Source organism: Cupressus sempervirens, chromosome 8 (assembly GCF_028749045.1).
Source record: "Cupressus sempervirens isolate cs-2001-9-10 chromosome 8, ASM2874904v1, whole genome shotgun sequence".
Taxonomy (NCBI): domain Eukaryota; kingdom Viridiplantae; phylum Streptophyta; class Pinopsida; order Cupressales; family Cupressaceae; genus Cupressus; species Cupressus sempervirens.
The window spans coordinates 172,868,633-172,894,697 of record NC_143125.1 but is presented as its reverse complement, the minus strand read 5'-3'; the positions used below and the strand labels follow the sequence as shown (position 1 = coordinate 172,894,697).

The 26,065-nt window shown below is 36.0% G+C and overlaps 1 protein-coding gene across 5 annotated transcripts in view; it reads right to left on the bottom strand.

Moving 5' to 3' along the window:
* LOC149542106 (dynamin) overlaps positions 1 to 26,065 on the bottom strand; it is a 149,782-nt gene that overhangs the window by 24,344 nt on the left and 99,373 nt on the right. For 2 of the 5 annotated variants that reach the window (XM_089797153.1, XM_089797157.1), the window contains exons 6-8: positions 14,935 to 14,973; positions 14,678 to 14,791; positions 11,506 to 11,904 (exon numbers count right to left, since the gene is read on the bottom strand). In XM_089797153.1, coding sequence (XP_089653279.1) covers positions 11,812 to 11,904; positions 14,678 to 14,791; positions 14,935 to 14,973 — 246 coding nt within the window. In that variant the 3' untranslated portion in view covers positions 11,506 to 11,811. Of the gene's footprint in view, positions 1 to 11,505; positions 11,905 to 14,418; positions 14,792 to 14,934; positions 14,974 to 26,065 lie in introns of those variants that run through there. The other 3 variants (XM_089797155.1, XM_089797156.1, XM_089797154.1) reach the window with 2 other exon arrangements.

Here is a 26,065-nt window from a genome sequence, read left to right as displayed (position 1 = left end):
ATATGTCTTCAAAGGATAATTTAAAAAATGATGACATAGTTCAAGAAAAATTACTAATTCCCGATCTCCATTATCTTTCAAATTTTATGCAAATCTTATCAAGAATGCAAAATGAAATAAATGCATTGAGAAAAACACCTAGTAAACTTCCTTACAGTTGAAACCCTAGCAAGGATGTAATATTTATCACCAAATAAAAAGAAGCAACTTCATTTAGATCAATGAGGCAACACAAAATGCTCCATCAAGTGCTTGTGATTGGAAATAGGGCTAAATAGGATTTAAGCCAAAATCAACAAGTACAAGATGCATAAGATCGTTAAACATATAATAGACACATTTAGGAGTACACGCATGGGTCTAAGCGAGATTGTTCCAATAATGTCCCAATTCCCTACCAAATGGTTAAGTTAGAGACAAGTTCAATTGGGAGAAATATTTGTAGGTTAAGATAAGATAAGATAAAATAAAATTATTAATGTCCACGAAAAACCAAAACGGTTTATGGGACTGAGCATACAAATAGACGAGCCAACCAAGCAAAGGCACCAAACGGTAACTGAAAAGGAAAGGAACAAAGCAACAAGAAGAAAGAAAGACAAGGTAAGGACTACGGGTCCTTCATTGTCACAAAGAAATCCGTAATAGAGAGGTACATCCGTGGACAATCCATAGTCTTCGAATGTCGTGAAGAACCCCTATAGGACTGATGCTGCCTGTATTAACAATATTGAGATGAAGAATTTAGAGTAACAATATTTGTGTATTTCACATATACTAGTAATAATTATTATATTTGTATACTTGAGAGGAGTAGAGAGTGTAGAGTAAATCATAACTAGGAATTCGCTGATAGAACATTGAAATCTTATGCCATTGTTTAGGAATCTAGACTTGCTCAATACCAAAATAGTCTAAACAAATTAAGTTTGTGTACTCTAAGATTGAAAAAGTAATCTCAGAAAGACTCATTGTCCTAGGGAATTCTATCCACTCTTTGCTTGTGACCCAAATTCTTGAAACCTCACTCATTCCACCATCAATTTCTACTTTTGGTTAACCTTCACTTTGCTTCACTTCCACTACTAGTACAGTATATTTGTCTTGGACTATTATGATTAGCTATCTCTTACAGCCATTGCCTTCTATCATTGTTCCACCTATCTTGCATACTTTGTAATTCCTTGGTCCACCATAAAGCATTTTCATCTTCTACTGACTTTGTTGGGATCAATAACATTAACATCCTTGTCTATGGCATTGCTCTTAAGATCACCCCAATCTCTAACATATTTCCTAATACTGTTGTAAAACATTTTATAAATTGTGGTCACAACTGACATAGATATCTTGAAAGATAATGTAGTGTCTATTTGTAGAAAGATTTTTCAGCAAGAGACCACCCTATTCTGTTATGGCCAAGCTACCCTGTATACAAATTGGAGGCATGTTTTTCCCTCAAGTTATTCTCAGAAATTTTCAGGTACAGAGCGATAGCTTACTCTTCCCATCGTATCTTAGCCTACAATTCCTCTTGAATTGGTTGATCCATTCACTCCTCTTGTGCTTACATATTCATGTCATTGTCAATGCTTATTGGAAACCATTTTCTGCTTCCATTAAACTTCAACCTAACCAAATTTTGGACAAGCAACAGCGCATAAAATATTTGCTACAGAATTGCTATATCACTAATAATGCCATATGCAACACTACAACCACATACTGTTAAAAAGTTAGCTTGTGTGAAATTGAATCTATATTGTTTATGTCTATCCTCAAGTTAATATTATTCATTAATTGTGTGTGTGTGTGTGTGTGTGTGTGTGTGTGTGTGTGTGTGTACACACACACACACACACACACACACACACTTAAGATTATATTAAGAATCTACATAATATAATCAATTTGTATGTAATCAAGTTGTCGATAGCACATTATGTTAAATTGTAGATCAGTTAGATTGATATAATCATGAGATTCATTATAAATGGTAAATCATCATTAGATATATATATTCTTTATACATACATAATATTATTATTATTATTATTATTATTATTATTATTATATGGTTAGTTATATTAAATATACTAACCAATCATGATTAACTATATAGACATGTCTCTTTATGAGACGTGCAATTGGAACATATCAATAACAATGGCAATATTATTACATTTGCAGAGATCCTAAAACTAACATGGTATCAGAGCCAAACTACAAATGTAGAAAAAAGATGAAAATAACATAGATCGTAATTTTTTATAATCACACACACCAACTTCATACACCATTGTACTTGAATAGTTTCTAAATGATGACCAAATCTAAGAAGGGACCAATCTTAAGCTTTCCTCACAAACAATTGAGAATTCCATAGATTATGGAGGTTGGTTACAATAATAAATCAGCTGAGAATTAATCTCTATGACAGTAATATAACTTCAGGCGATCAACACTTCAGGCCATTAGACCATGAGCTAGCATAAGGTTCCAAGTACTATCATAATTTTAAATTCCAAGAATACTTAGAGAGGAGGAGGTGGAACCGAACAGACCTGAAAAGAAGGCGGCGAAAACCTAATAGACAAAGAAGTTGAAGCGGCAAATAATATGAATAGGTACTCCGTTGAAAATATTTTAATAGAGGAAAGAGTGAAAAATGCAAATGCGTTTTGCCTACATTGTCTATGCCTAGGTAGGATGATTACGACAATAACAACACAATTATTTAATTAAATTGTATTAAATTGTCACTGCAACCTTAGAACTCTTTGATTATTAAATTGTCTGCTCTGCCAATTTACACAAAGATGGCTGTGATAATAAACAAGGCCAGGAGTCTATATTGTTTATTGCAAATCTTGATTTGTGACCCCAATAATATTAAGCTTGAATTTCGAACCTTTATGATACTCCTAGTGAATTGGCTCATTCAATGTGGCTGGTAGATACTAAAGCACAATCACAATATGAGCCCTTATTAGGTGGACGGTATACAAGACTTTTGATATTGAATTTGAGACACCTAAACAAATCTCAGTATGTGCAACTCTATTATATTATTTGTTGACTGACGTGTTCACTTCTTGAATTTAGAAATATTCGGCAATTTCATTTAAGCCCGAAATATAAAATGATATTTATTTTAAACCAGCTCCTTAGCGATATTAAATCCTATAGCAAGTATATATATTCTCACATAGGCAAAGGAAGAAGACTGCAATCTTTAGAAACAACAGTTGTTACTACCAAGCTAAGTTTGCAGTCCTTAAATAAGGCATATCCGTCAGTTTAGATGTGATAAAGCTAAATCTAAATCAACATTATCTACACCATTTCTTCCATTCGCAGTTTCACCATTTCGCATCTTCCGCTAGCCGATTATGCTCTTCTTAGCATTTCTATTTGTGTTTCACCCCATCCTTCCCCACCCTTGCTTTGCCTGACTAGTACTGTCTCCCTTCCTACTCGCTTCCATTACCCTGAGAGTGATGGTAAGCTCTTTACTTATCACCTTAGGCGTCTTTTGTCACCCGCTAGTTTTGATGACTCGTTGGCTGCCTCAGACATGTTTGATTCGCTTGCCTCTGCCATATGGGATTCTGCTCTCCTTTCTATTCCCCACCGTTCCCCTCTCTCTCTCACAGCTAATCGTCGGAATACCTATCCTATGAATAAATGGTTTGATGCTGACTGCAAAGCTTTCCATCGCTCTGTTAGTGTTGCCTTTGAGGCTCAGTCTCCTGTCTTTACCCATTTGCGCATCTCTTATCTGTGTTTTCTTCGTCATAAGAAACGTTCCTTTGCCTCTTTTCAGTGCAAAACCTTTTGCTCCACGCTTATCCAGAATCCCCAGATCTTCTGGCGTACCCTTTTCCCTCATTGCTTCCCCCCATCCTCCACTCTCGACTATCGTTCTCTGACCTCCCATGTCAAGACACTTTATGACATTCCTGGGCAGCCTCCTCTCTACTCCACTCCACCTCCCCACTGCCATTTGTTCACCTATTCTAGCATTATGGAGGCCATCAGATCTTTGAGATGCAGCAGAGCAGCTGATGAAAAGGGTTTTCAAGCAGAACTTTTCAAACTTGATGCTTTAGTTCTTGGATCTTACCTTCCTACACTCTTTAATAGAGTGGTTTGCACTGGGTTTCCTGATTCCTGGTCTAGACATGTTGTTTACCCTATTCACAAGTCTAGGCCTGTTTCTGATCCAAGAAATTACAGAACTATTATGATTGGTCATACTTTTGCCAAACTTTATGCCACTGCTCTGAACACCATGTTATCCAGTGAGCTTGATAGACAGGGATGTAGGCTGGCTTTCGGGCAAACTACCAGACTATGGATCATGTTTTTACACTACGGGCTATCATTGAGGAGGCTAGACACCGCTCTCAAAAGGTCTATTGTTGTTTTGTGGACTTCCGTAAGGCTTTTGATTATGTTCCTAGGTTGGCTTTATTTCAGCGGCTTCAAGAGATTGGGATTTCAGATATGTTACAGACTGCTATTTTGAGACCTTATGAGAAGGTTACTGGTAGGCTCAGAACTCCGGAGGGCTTTTCTAATCCGATTCAGAGCACCATTGGCATGAAGCAAGGTTGTCCTCTTTCCCCTACACTATATGGCTTTTATCTTGATGAGTTAAAGGATTTCCTTATGAAATCCTCTCAACCAGGAGATGGGTGTTATTTGCATCAGGTTTTGATCTCTATTCTCCTCTTTGTTGCTGATGTCGTTCTCTTGGCCTCTTCTCCCAATAGCTTACAGAGACTCCTTGATAGTCTTGCTTCTTTCTGTACTCAGCGACAGCTTGCGGTCAATTTATCTAAGACACGAGTTATGGTCTTTAACTGTTTAAAGACCTCTCATCTCCATTTCTTCTTCCAGGGGAAGGAGGTTGAGATTACTCCCTCTTACATGTATCTTGGTGTGAAGTTCTCAGGACCACGTTTCAGTTTGAGACCTGCTATTCAGTCCAGAATTAGTAAGAGTATGGGCTCCCTGGCTTTGCTAGAGAGACAATGCTTCAAGCATCATTTTCAGGATATTTCGTCCAAGTTGTCCCTTTTTGACTCCTTGGTTCGTCTGGCAGTCCTCTATGGTTCTGTGGTTTGGGGACCTTCTCTTATTACTTCTAATTGGGCTTGTATTGAGCGGGTCCAGACACTGTTGTTGCATTGTATCATTAGGTGTCACAGATTCACCCCTCACAACATTGTTTTAGCAGAATTTGGTGCTCATCCTCTCAAACTTGCTGTTATTTTTTACTTGATTTGGTTTCTTCATCGGCTTCGTGGTTTTATGGAGACTGGTGCTAACCGACATAGATACTCTTTTTTGGCATATTGTTCTTTGGTGGAGATTATGAGATCTGACACTTCTGCTAGATCAAGATGTTGGTATGCTCAGGCCACCTCTTTGTTGGGTTCGATCGGGTTTAAGATTGATCGTCTTCCTCTCTATCAGTTTTCGCTAGATGCCCCAGCTCATCTTCTTCCCTCTCGTCAGGAGTTGAATGAGCATGTCAAACAGGATATCTATAGGCAGTACATTACCACTACTTGGTGTCATCCCCTGGGTGGTTTGCGACCTAAGATGGCCTTCTATACTGAGCATTTTCTTGTTATTCAGGATGGTATTGTTGTTTGCCCTGCCTATCTTTACAGGCATTGGAATCATGCATTACGGTTCTCTTTGGGCTCTTTTAGGGTTGGTTCTCATCGTCTCAGGGCTCGGACTGATCACCATATGGATCAGGCCGATTGATTATGCCAGTTATGCACTCTGATGGAGGTTGAGACCGAGACTCACTTCATATTTCGTTGTCCTCATTACTGTGAGATTAGAGGGGGATTCTATTGCCTTTTCAAAGATTGTTCTTCTCTCTCGATGTTCTTCAATTATATTGATCAGTGATGTTTAGCACTTAATCTTCAGGAGGCCACCCATCTTCGTGAGAATACCTTGTAGTCCTTTCATCAGAGACGGACTTCTGATCAGCTCATTACCACCTTTTTCTCTCCCTTGTCTCCTCCGCGAGGTTTGAAAAGGCCTTCCACTACTTCACATTCCAGATAGGTCAGACATTGTACCAGTCTCTACATGTAGCATCAGTCCTATAGGGGTTCTTCATGGCATCCGAAGACTATGGATTGTCCACGAATGTACCTCTCTATTATGGATTTCTTTGTGACAATGAAAGACCCTTAGTCCTTACTTTGTCTTTTTTTCTTCTTGTTGCTTTGTTCCTTTTCAGTCACTGTTTGGTGCCTTTGCTTGGCTAGCTCGTCTGTTTGTATGCTCAGTCCTATAAACCGTTTTGGTTTTTCATGGACATTAATAATTTTATCTTATCTTATCTTTACACCTCTTTTGTAACACATATGAGGCAAATACAAAGTGCGACAACAACAGCCATTGTGAACAAATTGTCAATGCCACGCGACTTCCCTTGGACACTACAAATTGATTGTCTATAATGGTTTTGCATAAGTTCAAACTTGAGTCTGTGAAAATCATCTACCACCAATAACGATCCAGATCATATCCAATTGTAGCTTGGACTGAGAGGTTGGTTTGTGTGGTAGAACATCCACATCATTTATAGTAGTGAGCAGGCCCTGAATTAAGCAATTATAGATTTACTGCTACCATGATATTTGGGAATAATACTGCTAGCAACCTACTCTGGCATTGACTGAAGCAAAACACCATCTATGGGAAACTAGGTATGAGGGTATCATGAAATTGCATAGATAATAATCGACAGTGTAGAAGGGAAAGCACAACCCATCAACAACATGACACAAGCTCAATGTAGGAGATTTGTTGGAGAGCCTAGAGAGATCATAACTTCAAGCTTAGGTCCCTTCAATCTAAAGTATATCAAGATTACTTTTTTATGACACCAAACACCAAAATATCATTAGAAGAATAGGTGCAACATTTTTTATCATCGACTTGAGTGAATCTTCAGAGGTTCTGGGTTGGTGAATTGAAACTTTCCATTAAGATATAATTCATTGCTTTGGAATTTTTTGCTCAGATTCTTTGGCAGTTTTGGGTGCTATTTGTTGTTAGTTGCCATAGGATATTTCAATAATGACCAACACATCTAGTTTGGGTGTATAAAGACATTGCAAGTGGACCCAATATTGGAGGCTATTTAAAAAGAAGAGGTTAAGGATTATTGTAAAATAGGTGATTCAAAGGGAAGTTTATTAAGAGGGAAGTTGGAAAAGAATTATAAAATGGAAGCCATATTATATGAGCAAAATTTCAAAATTAACGCATGGATCATATTTAACATTTGAATGATGTAAGGATAAAGGACAAGAAGCCTATGTCAACATCAACCAAGGCTCCAATATCATGAATTTATTAGAATGGGCAAACTACCCAAATCATATGGTTATGGTTGCCAAAGCATTTGAACCACCTATGGTTATACCCTTGACGAACAGAGCTCTAAATAAGAGTAATAAATTCATTCTTATGGACCAAACTAGAAAGAAGAAAGAAGAAAATACTAAAAGAGATAGAGGTTGATATCATTCATGGATGATTGTGTCTCATTAGAATTGATATTGATTGAAAACTCTATAAAAATGAAGTATGTGGAAATTTACATTGTGGGGGAGTGAATAATTACCTTAACCCAATGTTTCATTCCCATTGGAGGCATATGGATCTTCATTGGAGAAATTAATATCAAGGATGTTGATGTATAGATAAGTATTTACTATTTTTAATTATAACATTTATCTATTCATTATAGTCTCTCTCTTATTCGTATTTCTAAATGTACTATATCAAGCTATTTCTCTTGATCTTTTCCTTTGTAGATGATCTTGCAGGAAAAGTAAGATGGTAGATTAGGCATATTATGCAGACTCAATCTTATGAAGTAGCTCCAAAGAAGTTGTGATCTACAATTCATTAGTCTTATGATGATCAAGTTGGATAATGTGAGGATCTTGAAACAAATATCCATAATGATTGAGATTATGAGTATCCTTCTTTATTAAGAGGGAGTCTAACATTTCTTCTAAGACAATGTTGGAGCTCGAAAGATTTATAATCAGAGGGAGTCTAGAAATACATGTGTATGACTTCGTGATTTTGATGGGCCTACTTCTATGTACATCATGATGAAGTATTGACTTATCACCTGAAGGTTGAAAAGATTAAGATCTACAAAGGAAGTTTAAAAGTTTTTATGAGTAACAAAATGTTTTTAATGGGCCACACCTTGTGAACATCACAAGAAAATGAAAAGATCCTTAAATAACTTGCATGATCATACACTAAGTACTGAGTACGTAAAATTGTTCGATGATATAAAAGTTGGAATTTCACATTGTGAGGGGTAAATTTAATAAACAATGTTCAAATTCCAACTTGAAACCATCTTTAGAGAGGAGATTTAATGATTTGACATTTATGGATTGTCATAGAAAGATAATTAATTCTTACTCTTGAATATTACAGTTATCTACTTACTATAGTCTCTCTCTTTCTCGATTATAAACTTATACGTACTATAAGAGTTAAATTGCCTTGATCTTTCCCTTTACATCTATTGACGTTCTTGCAGAAAAGGAAAATTGGTACATTTGCTACCAAGATTATTGTGCAAGCTCTAGAAGTGAACATCTTTTATGATTAAGATTATGAAGAGGAAATCTAACATTGATTCAGATTAAGAGGGAGAAAATAAGAACATAATTCTGTCAATTTTTTATTCAGAGGGAGTAGATCATATCACTTCAAAGGTAAACTTGACATGATTAATGATTATTGTTTCTTATGCACTTATTGACTAACATCATATGGTTGATGATTATATGCATACAGTGATAAATCTACTCTTGTAGAAAATGCTCCATGATTTAATGTCATGTGACCTTGTGATACTGGTGCATTTATCACAAGGATGAGTTATATTAGTACAAATGAGCAAAATGCTAATATTTTTACCAAGGCTCTTGCAAAGTTGAAATTGTGTACTTCAGAGGTAAAATTGATATGACCTTATTTGTAAATGCATTTATTAAACTATACATTCATGAATATAAAATTATTTTTTGCTTGTAAGCTTGTATTGTGAAAAGTAACAACTTTTCTTGTCATTAGTTGATCTGTATTCAAACAATGGTTAAATTTAGTGTTATCTTTGTTCTTTGGGCCGGATTTTTCCGGACACATTGATAACCTTCATGGGTCTTTCGAGCGATAGCCAAACACCATGAAAACCCATTGTTTTGAAAGTTTGGGTTATCTTTGTTCTTTGGGCTGGATTTTGCCAGACACATTGATAACCTTCATGGGTCTTTTGGGTGATAGCCGGACACCATGAAAATCCATTATGTTTTCTTTTTTCTTTCTCTCTTAGTTTAAAACATAATGATGATTACAACTTATTGTGTAAGTTAAACTTGTTTCAATTTCCCTTGCTAAAGAGAGTGTTAAGAAGTTAGCCTGTGTGAAATTGAATCTATATTGTTTAAGTCTATCCTCAAGTTAATATTACATAACTGATTCATTAATTGTATATATATATATATATATATATATATATATGTCTTATTATTATTATAATATATATATATATATGTATATATATACTTAAGATTATATTAAGAATCTACATAATGTAATTAGTTTGTATGCAATCAAGCAGTCACATAAAGAACGAATAGGTCTATCAAACAAAGGAAATCAAACTGAAATATCATTGCTTAGTCTCCACTAATCAAGAGCTATAAAACTTTACATGCTATCAAAGCCTAATTGGTAGAGAGACTAGCAAACTGATTTTTTGAATATATAAAAGGGACAATATGTCAAATAATGTAAGAGTAGAGGACAGACTCAGAGGAGCAGCAAATTTCCTTTCTTTGAAAATTCGAATTACTACAATTCTTTAAGAATTAGAATTAGAATCTTTTATTGAATCAGACATTTTGAATCCTAAAGATGAGGCAGAAAAAGCTACTTGGAAAAGACGAAATAATAAAACCAGAAAAATCATTGTGGATTCTGTAAAAGACCATATTCTTCCATCCATATCAAATCAAAAGAAGGCATTTTAAGTATTCAAGACAATTAAGGATACATTTGAAATCAACAACTCAAGTAGATTGATTACACTAAAAAATCAAAAAATGAATACTAAAATGAGTAAAGGAGAAACAATCTCATCATACTTTGGAAAGATCTCTGAAATTAAAAATCATCTAAATTCTATTGGAAGCAAAGTAGAAGATCAAGAATTATCAATAATAGCACTTACAGGATTGCCCTTATCATGGGAAGTGTTTATCCAAGTAATTAGCAGACCTTCTATACCACTTTTTGAAACTAAAGAATGATTTCATATCAGAAGAATCAAGGCTAATCTCTAGAGGGATCATATCAAATCAAGAGGAAGAAAATCAAGCTCTTTTCTCAGTTTCAAATTACAAAGGGAAAAAGAGGAAATTTAAAGCAAAGAAATATGACAAAAGGAAAGAGAATAAAAATTACAAAAGAAATGATTCTCCAAGGTTAAATGTTATAAGTGTGAGAAACTCGGACATACTTTCAAAAATTGTTCGGAAAGGGAAAACATCTTAGCTTCTTTAGTCGAAACAAAGAAAGATGAAAATCTAATATTCAACTCCACCTTATCAAGTGAAATTAACTCAAATGAAAATGCGTGGATAATAGATAGCAGTGCTTCCCGACATATAACAAGATTCAGAGAAAAATTTGAAACCTTTGAAAATTGGCTTTCTAAAGGAGTCACCATTGGAGACAACTCCACCAATCCAGTCAAAGGAATTGGGACCTGTTCTATACAAGTAAGAACTGGAGTCGCACTAAATTTAAAAGATGTTCTATTTGTACCAGGCATAAAAAGAAATCTAATTTCAATCTCTGGATTAGCTGATGAAGGATTTCAAGTCACCTTCAATGAAGACAAAGTCATGTACTGGCCTAAAAACTCTAATCTAAAAAATGCTATCAATATAGGGACAACAGATGGGACATTATATAAACTATACAACATTCAAAAACAAGCTCTTAATCATGAAGTTACAAATTCTAATGAAGTTTGGCATCGAAGACTTGCACATATTGGATTTAGTTCACTTCCAAATATAGGAAAAATCACCTCTCGAACACCAAGCCTAAATTCAAAGCACATAGGTATCTGTAAAGGATGTGCCCTAGGAAAGAACATTAAAATACCTTTTCCTCTTAGTGAACACAATTCTGAATCAATTCTGGAACTAGTCCGCTCTGATTTATGTGGGCCCATGCCAACATTTTCTCTAGGAGGTTACTCTTACTACATAATATTCATTGATGATTATTCTAGAAAAACTTGGATTTACTTCTAAAAGTCAAAGAATCAAATGAGGTCCTCTCAAAATTTTAAGAATTCAAAGAAATTGTGAAAAATCAAACCTCTAAGAAAATTAAAACTCTAAGATCTGACAATGAGGGAGAATATACTTCTGAAAATTTTGGGATTAAGAGGGAGTAATACAGTACCTTATAATCCGCAACAGAATGGGTTAGTAGAAAGAAAGAATAGAACCATTGTTGAAGCAGCTAAAGTCATGCTTCATGACCAAAACCTACATTTTTCATTCTGGGCGGAAGCCACCAATACTGTTGTATACATTCAAAACAGATACCCTCACTCTATACTAGAGAACATAACACCTGAAGAAGTCTTCACAAGAAATAAACCTAATTTAAGTCATCTTAGAATTTTTGGTTGCCCTATTTATATCCACATGCCTAAAGAAAGAAGAACCAAGTTAGAACCATTCGGAAAGAAAAGGATATTTGTTGGGTATAGTGAAAACTCAAAAGGGTATAGAGTGTATGTTCCTGGACAAAGATCAGTTGAAGTTAGCTGAGATGTCATATTCGAGGAAAATGCTGCATTAAAACTATCTACAAATACAGAAGATGAGCCCATTACAAACTTAGATGAAAATCCTCAAACTGAAATTCAGAGGGAGAAGACATCAGAAGAAAATGAACAATCACAGATACAGAAGATAAAGACATCTCCAATACCAAGAAAAGGCCCTTATGGGAAAGAAAAATTATCGAAGAAAATAATGTTGAACCAAATGAAATTTCCAAGGAAAGCAAGAAAACCATAAACAAATCTTGTTATGTTGCTTTAGTAACTGAGCTTGCTTAATATGAACCAACAACGGTTGAAGAAGCCCTAACTTGTCAAGCATGGAAAGATGCTATGGTTGAAGAATATCAATTGATACTACAAAATGACGTTTGGGATATTGTACCTAGACCAAAAGACAAATTAGTTGTTTCTTCAAAGTGGCTATATAAAATTAAATATGCAGCAGATGGTAGCATTGAGAAACATAAAGCAAGGTTTGTTGCTCGAGGGTTTTCCCAGAAGGCAGGCATTGATTATGAAGAAACTTTTGCTCCGGTCACTCGTTACACTTCGGTCAGGACAATTATTGCGATTGCAGTAGCTAAAGGATGGAAGATACATCAGATGGATGTACAGACTACATTCTTAAATAGAGTCATTAATGAAGAAGTATATATTGAACAACCTGAAGGTTTTGTTGTAAAAAATAAAAAACTGTGTGTAAACACAAGAAAGCGTTGTATGGCCTTAAACAAGCACCTCGAGCTTGGTATGAAATGATAGACAGCTACCTCACCAAATTAGGATACTCTAAGAATGAAGTTGATCCTAACATTTATTTCAAAATCTCTAATGATGATATGCTAATACTTGTTTTATATGTTGATGATCTATTGATAACAGCAAATGATGATCTAACTGAAAGATGCAAGCAAGATCTTGTCGCTGAGTTTGAAATGAAGGATCTAGGTTTACTACATTATTTTTTGGGTCTAAAAGTATGTCAAAAGAAAGACTACATATTTCTAAGTCAAGAGAAATACACTCGAGATATCTTCACTAGATTTGGGATGATGGATAGCAAACCACTTGCAACTCCAATGGAAACTAATCTACACAAGCTAAAAGAGGAAGCGGTACACTCAAAATCTATTGATCCAACTCTCTGCAGACAAATCATTGGATCTCTCATGTATTTGGTAAATACTAGGCCTAATATTTGCTATACCACAAATGTATTAAGTCACTTTATGTGTGAACCTAAGAAAATACATCTGATGGCTACAAAACACATTTTGAGATATCTAAGTGACACCGTTGATCTTGGATTAAAGTATAGAAATGTTGAAATCAAATTGAAGGCTATACTGATTCTGATTGGGTTGGTTGTTCCATAAATTGTAAAAGTACAATCGGATGTTGTTTCAATCTCGGATTTGCAATGATATCATGGTTCAATAGAAAACAAACTACAGTTGCCTTGAGCTCCACCAAAGCTGAACACATGGCAGCCTCCATGGGAGCGTGTGAAGCAATAAGGTTAAGGAAGATATTATTTGGATTATTTGGAAAGAAATTAGATTCCACTATGATTCATTGTGACAATCAGAGCTATATCAAACTCTTCGCAAATCATGTGCTCCACAATCGGTCAAAGCACATCGAGACTCCTTACCACTATATCAGAGACATGGTTGACAAGAATGTGATCAAGCTGATCTATATCAACACAGATGATCAAAATGTTGATATTTTTACCAAACCTCTTGCAAGAGTGAAAATAGAGTACTTCAGCAATAAACTTGGTATGATAAATTTGTAATCATATTTGTAAATTTATATATATTCATTAATATTTAAAATTAGATTGCTTGCAAACTTGTAAAAAGAAAGGTGACAATCTTTCATATGTGTTTAAGGTCTCTATTGTAAGGTGACAATCTTATCAGTAGATGACCAATCTTCTAACACCAAAAGTGTTGAAGGAAAGTGTTATCATTGTTCTTCGGGCTAGATTTTGCCAAACACCATGAAAATTATTGGTATAGTTCTTCGGGCCGGATTTTGCCGGACACCATAATTGATAACCATAGTTGAGTGGTACTTGTATATATATAATTGTTTCAAACCCTCGTTGCTGAAGAGGGAGTGTTAATGATGTTAGCACTGAGTGTATTATATCTGTTGTTTATTATAATTGACTGACAGTATATATATATATATATATACACACAGATTACAATCTGTCATTAACAGATTAGTTTTAGTTCTGAACAGATTAAGTAGTATTATATATATTGAGGCATGACCATACAAGGTCATTACCCTACTTGGTTATGTTTCAATGTATATATAAACTAGGTTCATTTCTCATCTGCAGATCATATCAATAACATTGGCATATAGATCTCAGACTGAAATACGAATGCAAGTTCTCAGATTATATCAGATTAAGAAAATCAAGCAATCACATAAAGAACGAATAGGTATGTCAAACAAAGGAAATCAAACTGAAATATCATTGCTTACTCTCCCCCAATCAAGATCTATAAACTTTACACTAACAATAAATTAATCGGCAATATAACAATGCATCTAATATTTAATTGAAAGAGCCAAAAAGAAACAATTATAATTATATGGAATGTACAAGAATACAATTAACAGCCCCTAATTTTATTAAGTCCGTCTCCGTTGACGTCTACGACAATCAAAACAATCTGAGCCAGTATATTTTTGGTAGCTTACAGTTTTGCTCTTATGTAGTCGGTCAGGAGACACGTTCAATTCTTCGACGAGTATCTTATGGAATATTTTATTCTCCTCCTTTAGTTCTTCAAGCATTTCCTGATGCCTCAAAAGCTGACCACACAAAAGATTTTCATACAATTTAGTTAACATGTTTATTACCAAACCAAAGACGTCATGTATGGGAAAAAAGGATCATGAGGGTGACTAAAACTTTCACAAGTGCTAGATATAAAGGGAATATAAGAAAATCTTACCATTTGCACTATCTGGTTTTCTGACTGCGGTTTCCCCACCTATAATCACCAAGCACCAGAATCAGCAGTAACAAATTATCCAGCAAACTAATACGAGCAAATAAAGAGACTATTCATTCAAACAAAATCAACTTGGTACGACAGGTTAATCAACTATAGTTCAACAAGCTGACATCACATATTGCCACATACATGAGTAATGGGAAGATATAAAAGAAACTTGTCATTCTCAATGACTTGCTATTGTTTGCTGCACGATGGAAAATACAGAAGGAAAATATATAAGTTACATCTTAAATTTGAATCAGTAAAACTCAACAGTCAAGTCATTTCAGACTTTGTGGCTTGAAAAATCATAAGGGCAACTTCAGCATTGACATCGGTAACAAGGCTACCTAGCTCAGATGGCATGAAGGCTAAGTTACCAGTCTTGGTAGAGAAAAAACTCCCATTGACCACGACAAGGTTACCTAAGTCAAATGGTATGAAGGCTAAGTTACCAGTCTTGGTATTGGTTCAAGTTTGGATTCATGGGTTTAGTCAAAGCAAACTTTGGGATTGGGCTTGTTAATACAAGAACATTAAAAAGTAATGAACACAAACACATTTGCAGCAGTAGTTAAATTCAAAATACACCGCACATAGAATTAACTGCTATGATAAATTAAACACAAGATTTGATAATAGAGATGAGAATGCATACCATTATAGGATATCTTTGTTTGCTCATGAAATTATTACAGCAAAGAAAAGCAGAGATGATCAGCCAAGGATTACAGTCAATCCGTCTCCATCATTCCCATTCGTGGATGATACACAATATATTTGTAGGACCCAACGGTTGCCAAGAGGAACACAGTTGTCAACCAACTGATGCTTATAACTACCCAAAGCTGACAATTAATACATAGTCAATGACCAGTATTATCTAACATAACAATAGACATTGTACGCTGACTACATCCTTCTCCCCCTCACACGCCCCTTCTCCTAGGAAAAAAAGAAAGCAAATATATCTTGCAAAGAACAAATAAAAATTAACATGAGGGAAGACTAATAATGATAGACAATGACTATTGTTATGAATAGTCAAAAACTATCTTCCTACCAATTATGATCTCATGTTGTTTTTTTCGCTCAGAAATTATACTCCCATACTGTTATTATGACACTATATCTTATATTATATAACAAACAAAACTACCATTTTATTAGTCAAACATTACACAAACTCAAATGTCATAATATGTATTAAAGTTGAAAAATAATAATGTCAAGTTTCAACAATCAGCCACCATTCATCAAAAATCATATGGGCATTCAAGCATATTGTCATCACCATCCATGATAGATGTAGATAGTGGTAATTTGGAAGAACCACAAACAGTGTCAATAGCACTAGCACTGACACTCTCAAGCTCACTAGTTAGCTCATAGTCATCGTTGACATCAAGTACAGCGAAGAGGGAAGTGGAAGCTTCCCATTCATTATACTTTGGATTGGTATCCCATTTCCTTGTGTCCCCTTCCTTGTAGACATTTTGTTTGTGTGTAAGGAGCCATGTGTTTGAATGCACATATGTCAAGTCCTCTATCAAATTGATTGTGCTTTATTGAGTGGATGGAGTATGCACTCCAATTCCTCTCAAATGTTGATGAATTAGCATTCTATTAAGACATAATTGGAGACTCAAAGAGTTACAAAAATTGAAAAATTAAATTATAAAATAAAAATATAACTGTAACTTAGAAGATAAAGAATTTTTTTGTAAAACGTACTTGCAAAAATATTTTGATCACAAGAGGTTGTAGGTGTGTGAATGGATAGCCAAGGAAATAACATCCTATAAGCATCAACCTTAAACTTGTCCCAAAGAGTATCAAGAATAGAGTTTTCAGAGGATGTGAATCCATGAATTCAACCCTCACTACATCCCCCATGCCACAATCAGTGAAGAGTCTACGAAGTGTTACCTTGACTAATTTCAGCATCACTCAATGGGGTAACTCTTCTTACCACAAAGAGGTCAGCACTAAGGCAAGAAGATGTAACAAAGTGTTACTTCTATTCCATCTATCTTCAAAGATTTTGTGTAGTTTAAAGATTTTTTCTTCAAGATCATGTTTTTTTGCACATATGATGACTTTCATCTTCTCAATCATTGAATTGATGTCATCATATACCTCATCAAAACAAGGTCTGCCAATGTTAGTATAATGGATCGTGCTCTCAACATGGGCTCAATGAAACTAGGAGAACATGATCCCACCAAAAGGCATCTACAATCACTTTGCCTCTATATGGAACAATTAGGGTTGATGACAATGGTACGAAGTGTCTCATGAACCTTCACAAGTCATCTCAACGCAATCATATCACTTGGGTATCAACAACTTGTTTGAAAAGATTACAAAAAATTTAATTTATTTAAATTTAAAAAGTATTCAGATAATACTAAACTAACCTTAAACCATTACACTAAGCAATTTTAACCCTAACCTTAAGCATGATTCCCTCACCCTAAACATTCTTGAAATCCTAACCCTAACCCTAACCTAACCATGATATGTGGCTCCACAATTTTTTTTCCCTCTTTTTTATTTCTCTGTGATTTTTCTTCAAGATCTTATCTGAAATAAAGTTTTTGTTTAGAATTGAAATTTAAGATTATTACTTATTTATAAGCAGAAAATTTTGACACTAATGGGGCCATCAGAACCACAAATTGCTGCCTAAACAATAAGCAGTGCCTGCTAGCCAAAAACAAGCTAAGCAGATGCATGGGGAGCAGCCCTTAGTACCTCCAAATGAATAAGGGGCTAGTGCCTCTAGCGGAAAAGTTACAACGAATTGAACAAAGCATTGGTGCCTCGAGTAAGTTGAGCATACAAACTTTGTAAAAGAAGATTTTATGTAGACAGATAAATTTGCCATTGATTTCTCCTGCTAAGGTTTTATGTGTTCTATTTGTGTTGTCGCAGCCTTATTATGATGGATCCGGAAAGAATACCGCTAGGGCATGGGTAAAAAATGTAGACAAGTAATTTCAGCTGAGCCCAATGCTGGAAGAGGAAGACATTAAATGCGCTGCATTACACTTGGATTAATTAGCACGAGTGGTGGCATCATGGTATGGTCACTACGGACCATAATCAGATTAGTTCTTATATTGACTTCACGGAGATATTAATAGATCGTTTTGATAAGAAAGATCCTGAATTGCACTTCAAGGAGTTGGCTCGAACTTAATTAATGGGGGACAGTAGATGCTTACATAGCAGAGTTTCAGAGGCTCCCAGTTTTGGTTACGGATATATCTACGAGGAGGTTGCTTGTTTTATTCATGGATGGACTTGTCAAGCAATTGAGAGTATGGATTAAAGGCCTAAATCCAGACACCTTGCAAGAAGCCTATAAGAAGGCTAGGGACATGGAGCCTTTATCCTCTAAGGATAGATCTATTCCAGGGGATCTTCCTCAAGATTTGACAAAGATAAGAAGAAATTGCAGAAAGATCAGCCAAAACAGCTAGACAGTGATCAGCCAAATGAGTTAAGGAAGAAGCAGCTCTGCTTCCAATGTAAAGAGTCATGGGATCTTTCACATAAATAACCTTTGAAGGGTAAGGCTGCCCAGAAGGAGTACTTTTCAGCTGAAGAATCAATGTTGGAAGGTGAGGTATCACAATCTGATGTAGAGGGCAGCAAAGAGGTTAAACCAGTTGCTGAGGAGTTGTGTACCAGTAAAACTATTGCATGACCCTCCGATGATGACCAAGCCATAACCTTTCATGTGAGAAGTGTGATTCAGGGGCAGCAGGTTATCACTTTGATAGATACAAGTGCTACGCAGAATTTTATATCAAAAAGACTGGTTAAGAGGATAGGGCTGTAGACTAAGGAGCATGAGAGCTTTAGGGTGATTGTAGCTAGTGGCCATAAGCTTCACAACACCTGTATGGTTAGTAGGATGCATCTACGAATAGGAGATTATGATATGGCTAAAAAAGATTTTGTTGTTGACATGGAGGACTACAATTGTATATTGGGCATGACATCGATGAACTCACTTTATGCGGTCACCTTTAATTTAGACAAGATGGATATTAAGTTTGAACATGAGGGCAGGAAGGTAGTTTTCAGAGCACTTTCAAATGGAGGCCTTCGAGTGGTATCACTTAGGAGGATGAAGAAGTTAATCCAGCATGATAAGGTACAGTGAGCCACAAGGGTTGTGATGATGCCAGCTAAGAATACGCAGTAGAAGCATGATTATCCTCCACAGACTCGGGAGCTTTTGACCAAACACTCTAAAGTGTTTGAGGACATTCCAGTGGAGGGACCACCAGATGGGGCAACGGAGCACCTGATAGAGCTCAAGGAGGGAGCTCAAGGAGGGAGCCAAGCCAGTGATAATCACCCCTTATAGGCATCTAAAGAGGTATAAAGATGAGATCGAAAAGGCCATTAAGGAGCTTCAAGAGATGGGACATATTATTCCTAGCAAAAGCCCTTTTGCTTCAGCAGTTGTCTTAGATAAGAAGGATGGGACATTCCGAATTTGCATAAATTACAGGGAATTAGATAAGAGGACAGTCAAAAACAGGCATCTGACTCCCCATATAGACGTGTTGATTGATGAGTTACATGGGGCTCGCTACTTTTCAAAAATAGATTTGAGGTTGGGCTATCATCATATTTGGGGTCTGCTAGGGAGGATGATGTAGAAAAGACAGCTTTTAGGTGTCATTTTGGGCATTTTCAGTTTTTAGTTATGTCCTTTGGATTGACAAATGCACCAACTATTTTCTAGCCATCTATGAACAGGATATTCAGAGATCAGCTGAGGAGATATGTGTTGATAATTTTCATGTGGGAGGAGCACTTGAGACACCTGGATATTGTGTTGAGTATCCTAGAGGAGGATTCCCTGTGTGCCAAAATGTCCGAGTGTGTGTTTGGGATGACTGAGTTATTATATTTGGCACACATCATTTGTGCTGAGGGAGTACGAGTGGATCCAGAGAAAATCTGAGCTATTATTGATTGGTGTTCACCCAAGAATCTTTCACACCTCAAGGGATTTATGGGATTATGTGGATTCTACTGCCACTTTGTAAAAGGATATTCACAGTCAGCAACTCCTCTTACAGATTTGATTCAGAAGGATGCTTTTGAATGTACTGATAGATCACAGCAGTGTTTAGACAGGTTTAAGATGTTGATAAGTTCTTGCCCTGTTTTAGCCACTTCAAATTTTAACAAACCATTTGAGCTACATTGTGATGCTTCAGGAGGAGTTGGAGTTGTTTTGATGCAGGACAAGCATCCTATCGCTTTTGAGAGTAGGAAGCTGAGAAATGGGGAGAAGAGTTACAGTATCTATGATGAGAAGATGTTAACTAACATGCATGCATTGACTAAATTCAGACAATTTTTGATGGGTGGCAAATTCACAATCAAGAAAAATCATAATCTAAAACATTTTCTTGGGCAAAAGGAATTGAATGATGGACAACAAAAATGGGTCAGTAAATTATAGGCATATGACTTCGACGTAATTTTTGTAAAAGAAAAGAAAAACATTGTTGTTGGCGCCTTGTCTCAAAGACCACATTTGTGTGCTGTCGGGGCCCAATCAGAGGATTGGAGAGAGCTGATTTTAGCAGATTATGTGAAGGATAAATGGGCTACAAGCGTTGTCAATAGTACCATACAAGATGAGAGGTATATAGTGGTACACGATTTGATTATACATAAAAACAGGATATGGTTGGTAACAGGATCTGCATTTAAGCATAAGATTTTGAGAGCCTTTTATGACTCACTTATGGCAGCGCATCAGGGATACTTCAAAACATCCAGACAAGAGAGGGAGCATTTTGCATAAAGGGTGCACAATCAAATGTTTTGTAGCATGTGAGAGAGTGCATTGTTTGTCAGCAGAATAAACATTAGCACTCCTTTCGTGATCGTTTACTGTAGCCTTTGCCCATTCCTGAATAGAAATGAGACGATGTGTCGATGGATTTCATTACGGACCTACTTAGGGTCCAGGGCAGGGATTGCATTTATGTGGTGGTAGATTGGTTGACAACATAGTTCCAAGAATCACGGCGATTCATGCGATTCACGCGATTCAGCGATTCGATTCAAGCCAAACGATTTTTTGTGAATCGGTGAATCGAATCAACAATAAAGGGTTTATGAAATAAGTTACTCACTAAATTTCAAGGGTTTTTTAAATTTTCCGATTCATGGCCGATTCGATTCCGATTCATGGCCGATTCACGATTTGATTCGGCCTTGCCGATTTCGATCCGATTCCGATTCTTGTTACTTTGGTTGACAATTTTTGCAAAGTTCTTTACTATTCCATCTTACATATACAACGGTATAGGTGGCCAAGTTATTTTTCAGAGAGGCCTTTAGACTGATTGCTTGCCACAAACCATTGTTAGTGATCGGAACAGCTGGTTCATGAGTTTCCTTTGGCAAGAGCTCTTTATATTATGCGGGACTGAGCTTATCCCGAGCACTAGTTACCACCCTCAGAGAAATGGTCAGACATAGATAGTAAATAAATGAATTGAGGGTTATCTACACAACTACATAGCAGGGCAGCAGAAAGTGTGGGTGAAGTAGTTGCACCTATGGGAGTATTGATATAGCACCACCCATCACATGTCTATTCAGATGACACCCTTTGTAGAATGGTTATCAATGCACAATATACAAAATAGTATAGCATGGATTCAATTGTACCAACATGACATTCATTACTAGTATCAAAATACAAAAATGGTGAGGAAATGTTATTACTTTATTGATTACCAAAAACATGAGTACATCATCCATATTCAAAAGATCTTATATGATGGTCAATTGTTTGGGAAAACCAACAGACGCATCCTAACTACCCTATCCCAACAAAGTTTAACCAGTTCTAATTATTTATTATGCACTACAAATTCTAATCAACTTAACCATTTAAATGAAATATTCTCAAAGTGGAATGAAATTTGACTTACTAATCCAAGTCCAAATCTAAAAAGTTTAATCTACTAATTGAAGTTTGAAACTAACAAAATTTGATGGCAAGGGTAAACATGTTAGGGGCTAAGGTAGCAAGTTCAAAGAAGGAAAGACAAGTCCTAGTGAAGAATGACATTGACCAATGTGATTTAATTTCGAAGTGATCAAAATCTCATAAGAAAATGAATCAAGAATGGCAAAATGAATGAAATCTAATCCAATTCCAAATCTCATAAGAAAATGAATCAAGAATGGCAAAATGAATGAAATCTAATCCAATTCCTAATCTAATCTGCTGAACCAAAATTTAAAAGAGATTAATCAATGTGATTAAAATTCTAAGTACTGAAATCTCAAATCAGGTCTTAGTTTCCTTTTGAAGCCCAATTAAAATATCTTTAAAGAGAAAACTATGAATTTATGAAATAGAATTTTGTAGAATGGTTATCAATGCACAATATACAGAAGAATTTAGCATGGATTCAATTGTACCAACATGACATTCATTACTAGTACCAGAATACCAAAATGGGAAGGAAATGTTATTACTATATTGATTACCAAAAACATGAGTACATCATCCATATTCAAAAGATCTTATATAACAGATGACTAGTTGGGAAAACCAACAAACGCATCCCCTCGCTTCCTAACTACCCTATACTAACAAAGCTTAACCAGTTCTAATTATTTATTACGCACTACACCCTTCTTGAGTCTCTACGGATTTAACACCCTGAATTACTTAAGACTTTTTCTTCAGTGATAGCAAGGTACCTAGGGCGAAAGACTTGTTGCAGGAGAATTAGGACATACTGACATACTTAGGGTAGAACATGCAGAAGGCTCAAAATCAGCAAAAATAATATGCACACCAGCAGAAGATCAAGCAAACATTTGATATAGGTGACATGGTCTACCTTATGTTATAGCCTTACAGTCTTCCCTCAAGTGTTGAGCAAAGAAGCTGAAGCTGTGGTATTATGGTCCCTTCAGAGTGATCAAGAGGATTGGAGAGGTGCCCTATAAATTTGAGCTGCTAAAAAACAACAAGGTAATCAATTTATTTCCCGTGTTGAGTCTTACGAAGGCATTGGAACATCACATGATACCATCAGCAAAATACCTCTATTTGATGATGAAGGGAAGTTAGTGTTACTTCCCCAGGCAATCCTAGACATTAGAGAGTGTATGCTCCGGCCAAGCACTATCAAGGAATACTTGGTGCAATTGAAACATCTATTGAGGGAGAATGCTACATGGGAGGGCGAGGCCATCTTACAGCGTCTAGGGTTGAGATTGCTTGAGGACAAGAAATTTCAAGGGGGATAGACTGTATTATGTCCCCCAATTGAGTGAGACATAATAGTTGGTTGTAAGCCCATACTGTGTGGTGTCAGGGGCACTTGGACTAGCAGAGGGATCCTAGTGGTATTTGACCTAGGCCAATTTGATTACAAGTCAAAACCCAGCTCTTTTAGTTTTTAATGATCGAAGTCAAACTAATTAAGCAACCGCTTATGTGTCTTTTCTTTTAATTTATCCAAGATCACTTATTAACCTTATTAAGCATATTGCCAAAATGGCTTTCCAACTAAATTACTTTAGAAATCTAACCTATATGTCATGAAAGGGGAAAAGCTTTGAACATATATTTTCATATGCCCAAGTCACGACAAGGGAATAAAGGGACTAGAGAGAAAAGAAGACAAACAGGCACACAAGTCTCAGTGGGTGGCATCTTAACAATACGATGGTCGAGCATTATAAAAGAGGAAGAGTCACTTGAGGAGTGGATAAAAATATACATCATTGGAATGCACGGGAAAGGATATGTGAAGAAGAAAAGAGATTTCTTGTAGAGAGGAACTTGATGAAGACAATACTCAAGCTTAAGGGACGACATGCCTAGCTGATAGATTTGATGCCAATAAGATATGGTCTTGAGTCTCATGCATGTGTCGTATTGGTTGCAAGTGTATGGTGGATTGAACCGATATTCTAAGACAGCTGAATTTAGTGAATGACATCACATATGGGCCTCATTATTTCGAGCCTAGTATTGCAGATGGGTTAGAGTTCCTATTGTCACAGCCTTTGCTAGAAACACACAGAGAAGCACGCCACACATTTATTGTCATTTCATCTATTGGTGCTGACTACTATCGAAAATATGAGGGGCTCTAAGTGTTTGCGGGCAGGATACTAAATCACAGACTTATAAATATTTTGGCTGAGACCCTTGGTTGCCGTTAACACTGAAATCATTCTAGTTGCATTCCACGGAGGTGACCAGATAGTGTTGATAGTCTTTACGCAGTCACTTGCAAGGACGAGCTGAAGCAATACGCTGTTGGGAATCTTATTGCAGACCGGAGCACAATACCAGTGTTAACAGGTAGGACTATCTCTATTATATTTGTTGTATTCTCCTAAAAAAATTGCATGGAGTAAGCTGGAAATAAACAAATGTGATTTGGTAGTTTATATTATTATTCCTCAGTTGCACTTCTTATCTGCAAAATATCTACACTAGTCTTGAACCAAACCATTGAATGTTGACACATACAAAACTCAGTAAGGGTTCCTTTTCAAGTGGAACTATCTATCAGAAAAAAACTATTGAGTGTCAGAGAATTTAAATCAACTAGTAAAAAGAACAAAAGGGGCAGACCATTACAAATTATGTGTAATAGCATTATTCCTTGTGTGAGTCGTGTTAGGAATAACAAGGCACCACTCACAAGTGAGGAGGGGGGGAATTAGTTGTGAGATTAAACTTAACCCTTTGAACAATTCACCACCAAATCAACTAAGCACTAAAACATAAACATTAATGCATAGAAGTTAAAAACACCATTACACATACGCCAGATTTTTTTACGTAGAAATCCTATTAGGGAAAAAATCATGATGGGGATCAAACCCACTAGATAATGTACTAGCACATAAACCCTGTTAACAGTAGAAGGAGAATGCACATGCATTCAGAATCACTGCCTAGAGCTCACTGCTCAAATATCCAAAAGGGCAACAACCCTGAGATTACAAGGGCAACAACCCTGCAGTTACAACAAGGGCAAAAACCCAAAAATAGACTACAATCCACTAAATTATGAACTGACTTATAGCATTTGATTTGCCAATACAGATCCTCTGTACTCAACCTCTGATATAATGTGCTCGCACACCTTTACATCAGATACTCAGATTGCACCATCCTCAGTTTCATTTATACAAATGATTTCACCTTTATATACAATACATAAACATAAACAAGGTTGGCCTTAATCATGACATTAATTACAAAAATGAATTAAAATAACCAATGTTATCCAAGACATCTTGATTAAGACATAGCTAGAACCTAAGCAAACAATCTCCAACACACAACAATCCATAGATCACATAAACTCCAACACACCACAATCCATAGATCACACTCAAGTTCACAAGCAACACACTACATCACAAAATCGGCCAACAACACTTTACAAGGTTTTTCATGAAATCTTATGAATATGATTACTTAGCTCAATGTGATCCAGTAACAAGAATAGAGCACCATTAAGAAACAAGAAGCATCATGAAATACCACATAAAAACAACATCTCTGGCTTAGAATTCACAAACAACTCTGCATTGTTCATCATGAACATCACATAGCAATCTTTGTCATTAAAAAAAAAAGTAACTTGTCAGGCTCCAAATAACAAACCACTCCACTTGAGGACACATATCCAAGTCTTAATCATACCAGCAGGTTAGCAGCATAAGATATTGCATAACTGATCCATACCTATCCAAAACCTACAACACTTGCATTACTAGAATAACAAGAAAAGGCCAGTTACCAGTTCAAGTCAACACACTGTAGCTCTCTCAAATCATAATATCAATCTCTATGATCCAAAAATGATCATCTACAGACATTCGTGCAACCATCTGTAACTACGCAAAATCTGATACACAAAACAGAAGTCATAGTGATTCAATCTCTAATAAACAATCTAAGAACACTGTCAAGAAAAAGAATATGTTGATATCAACGACAAAACATTAATGCCATCCCATATAATGCAATCTCATGCAACAA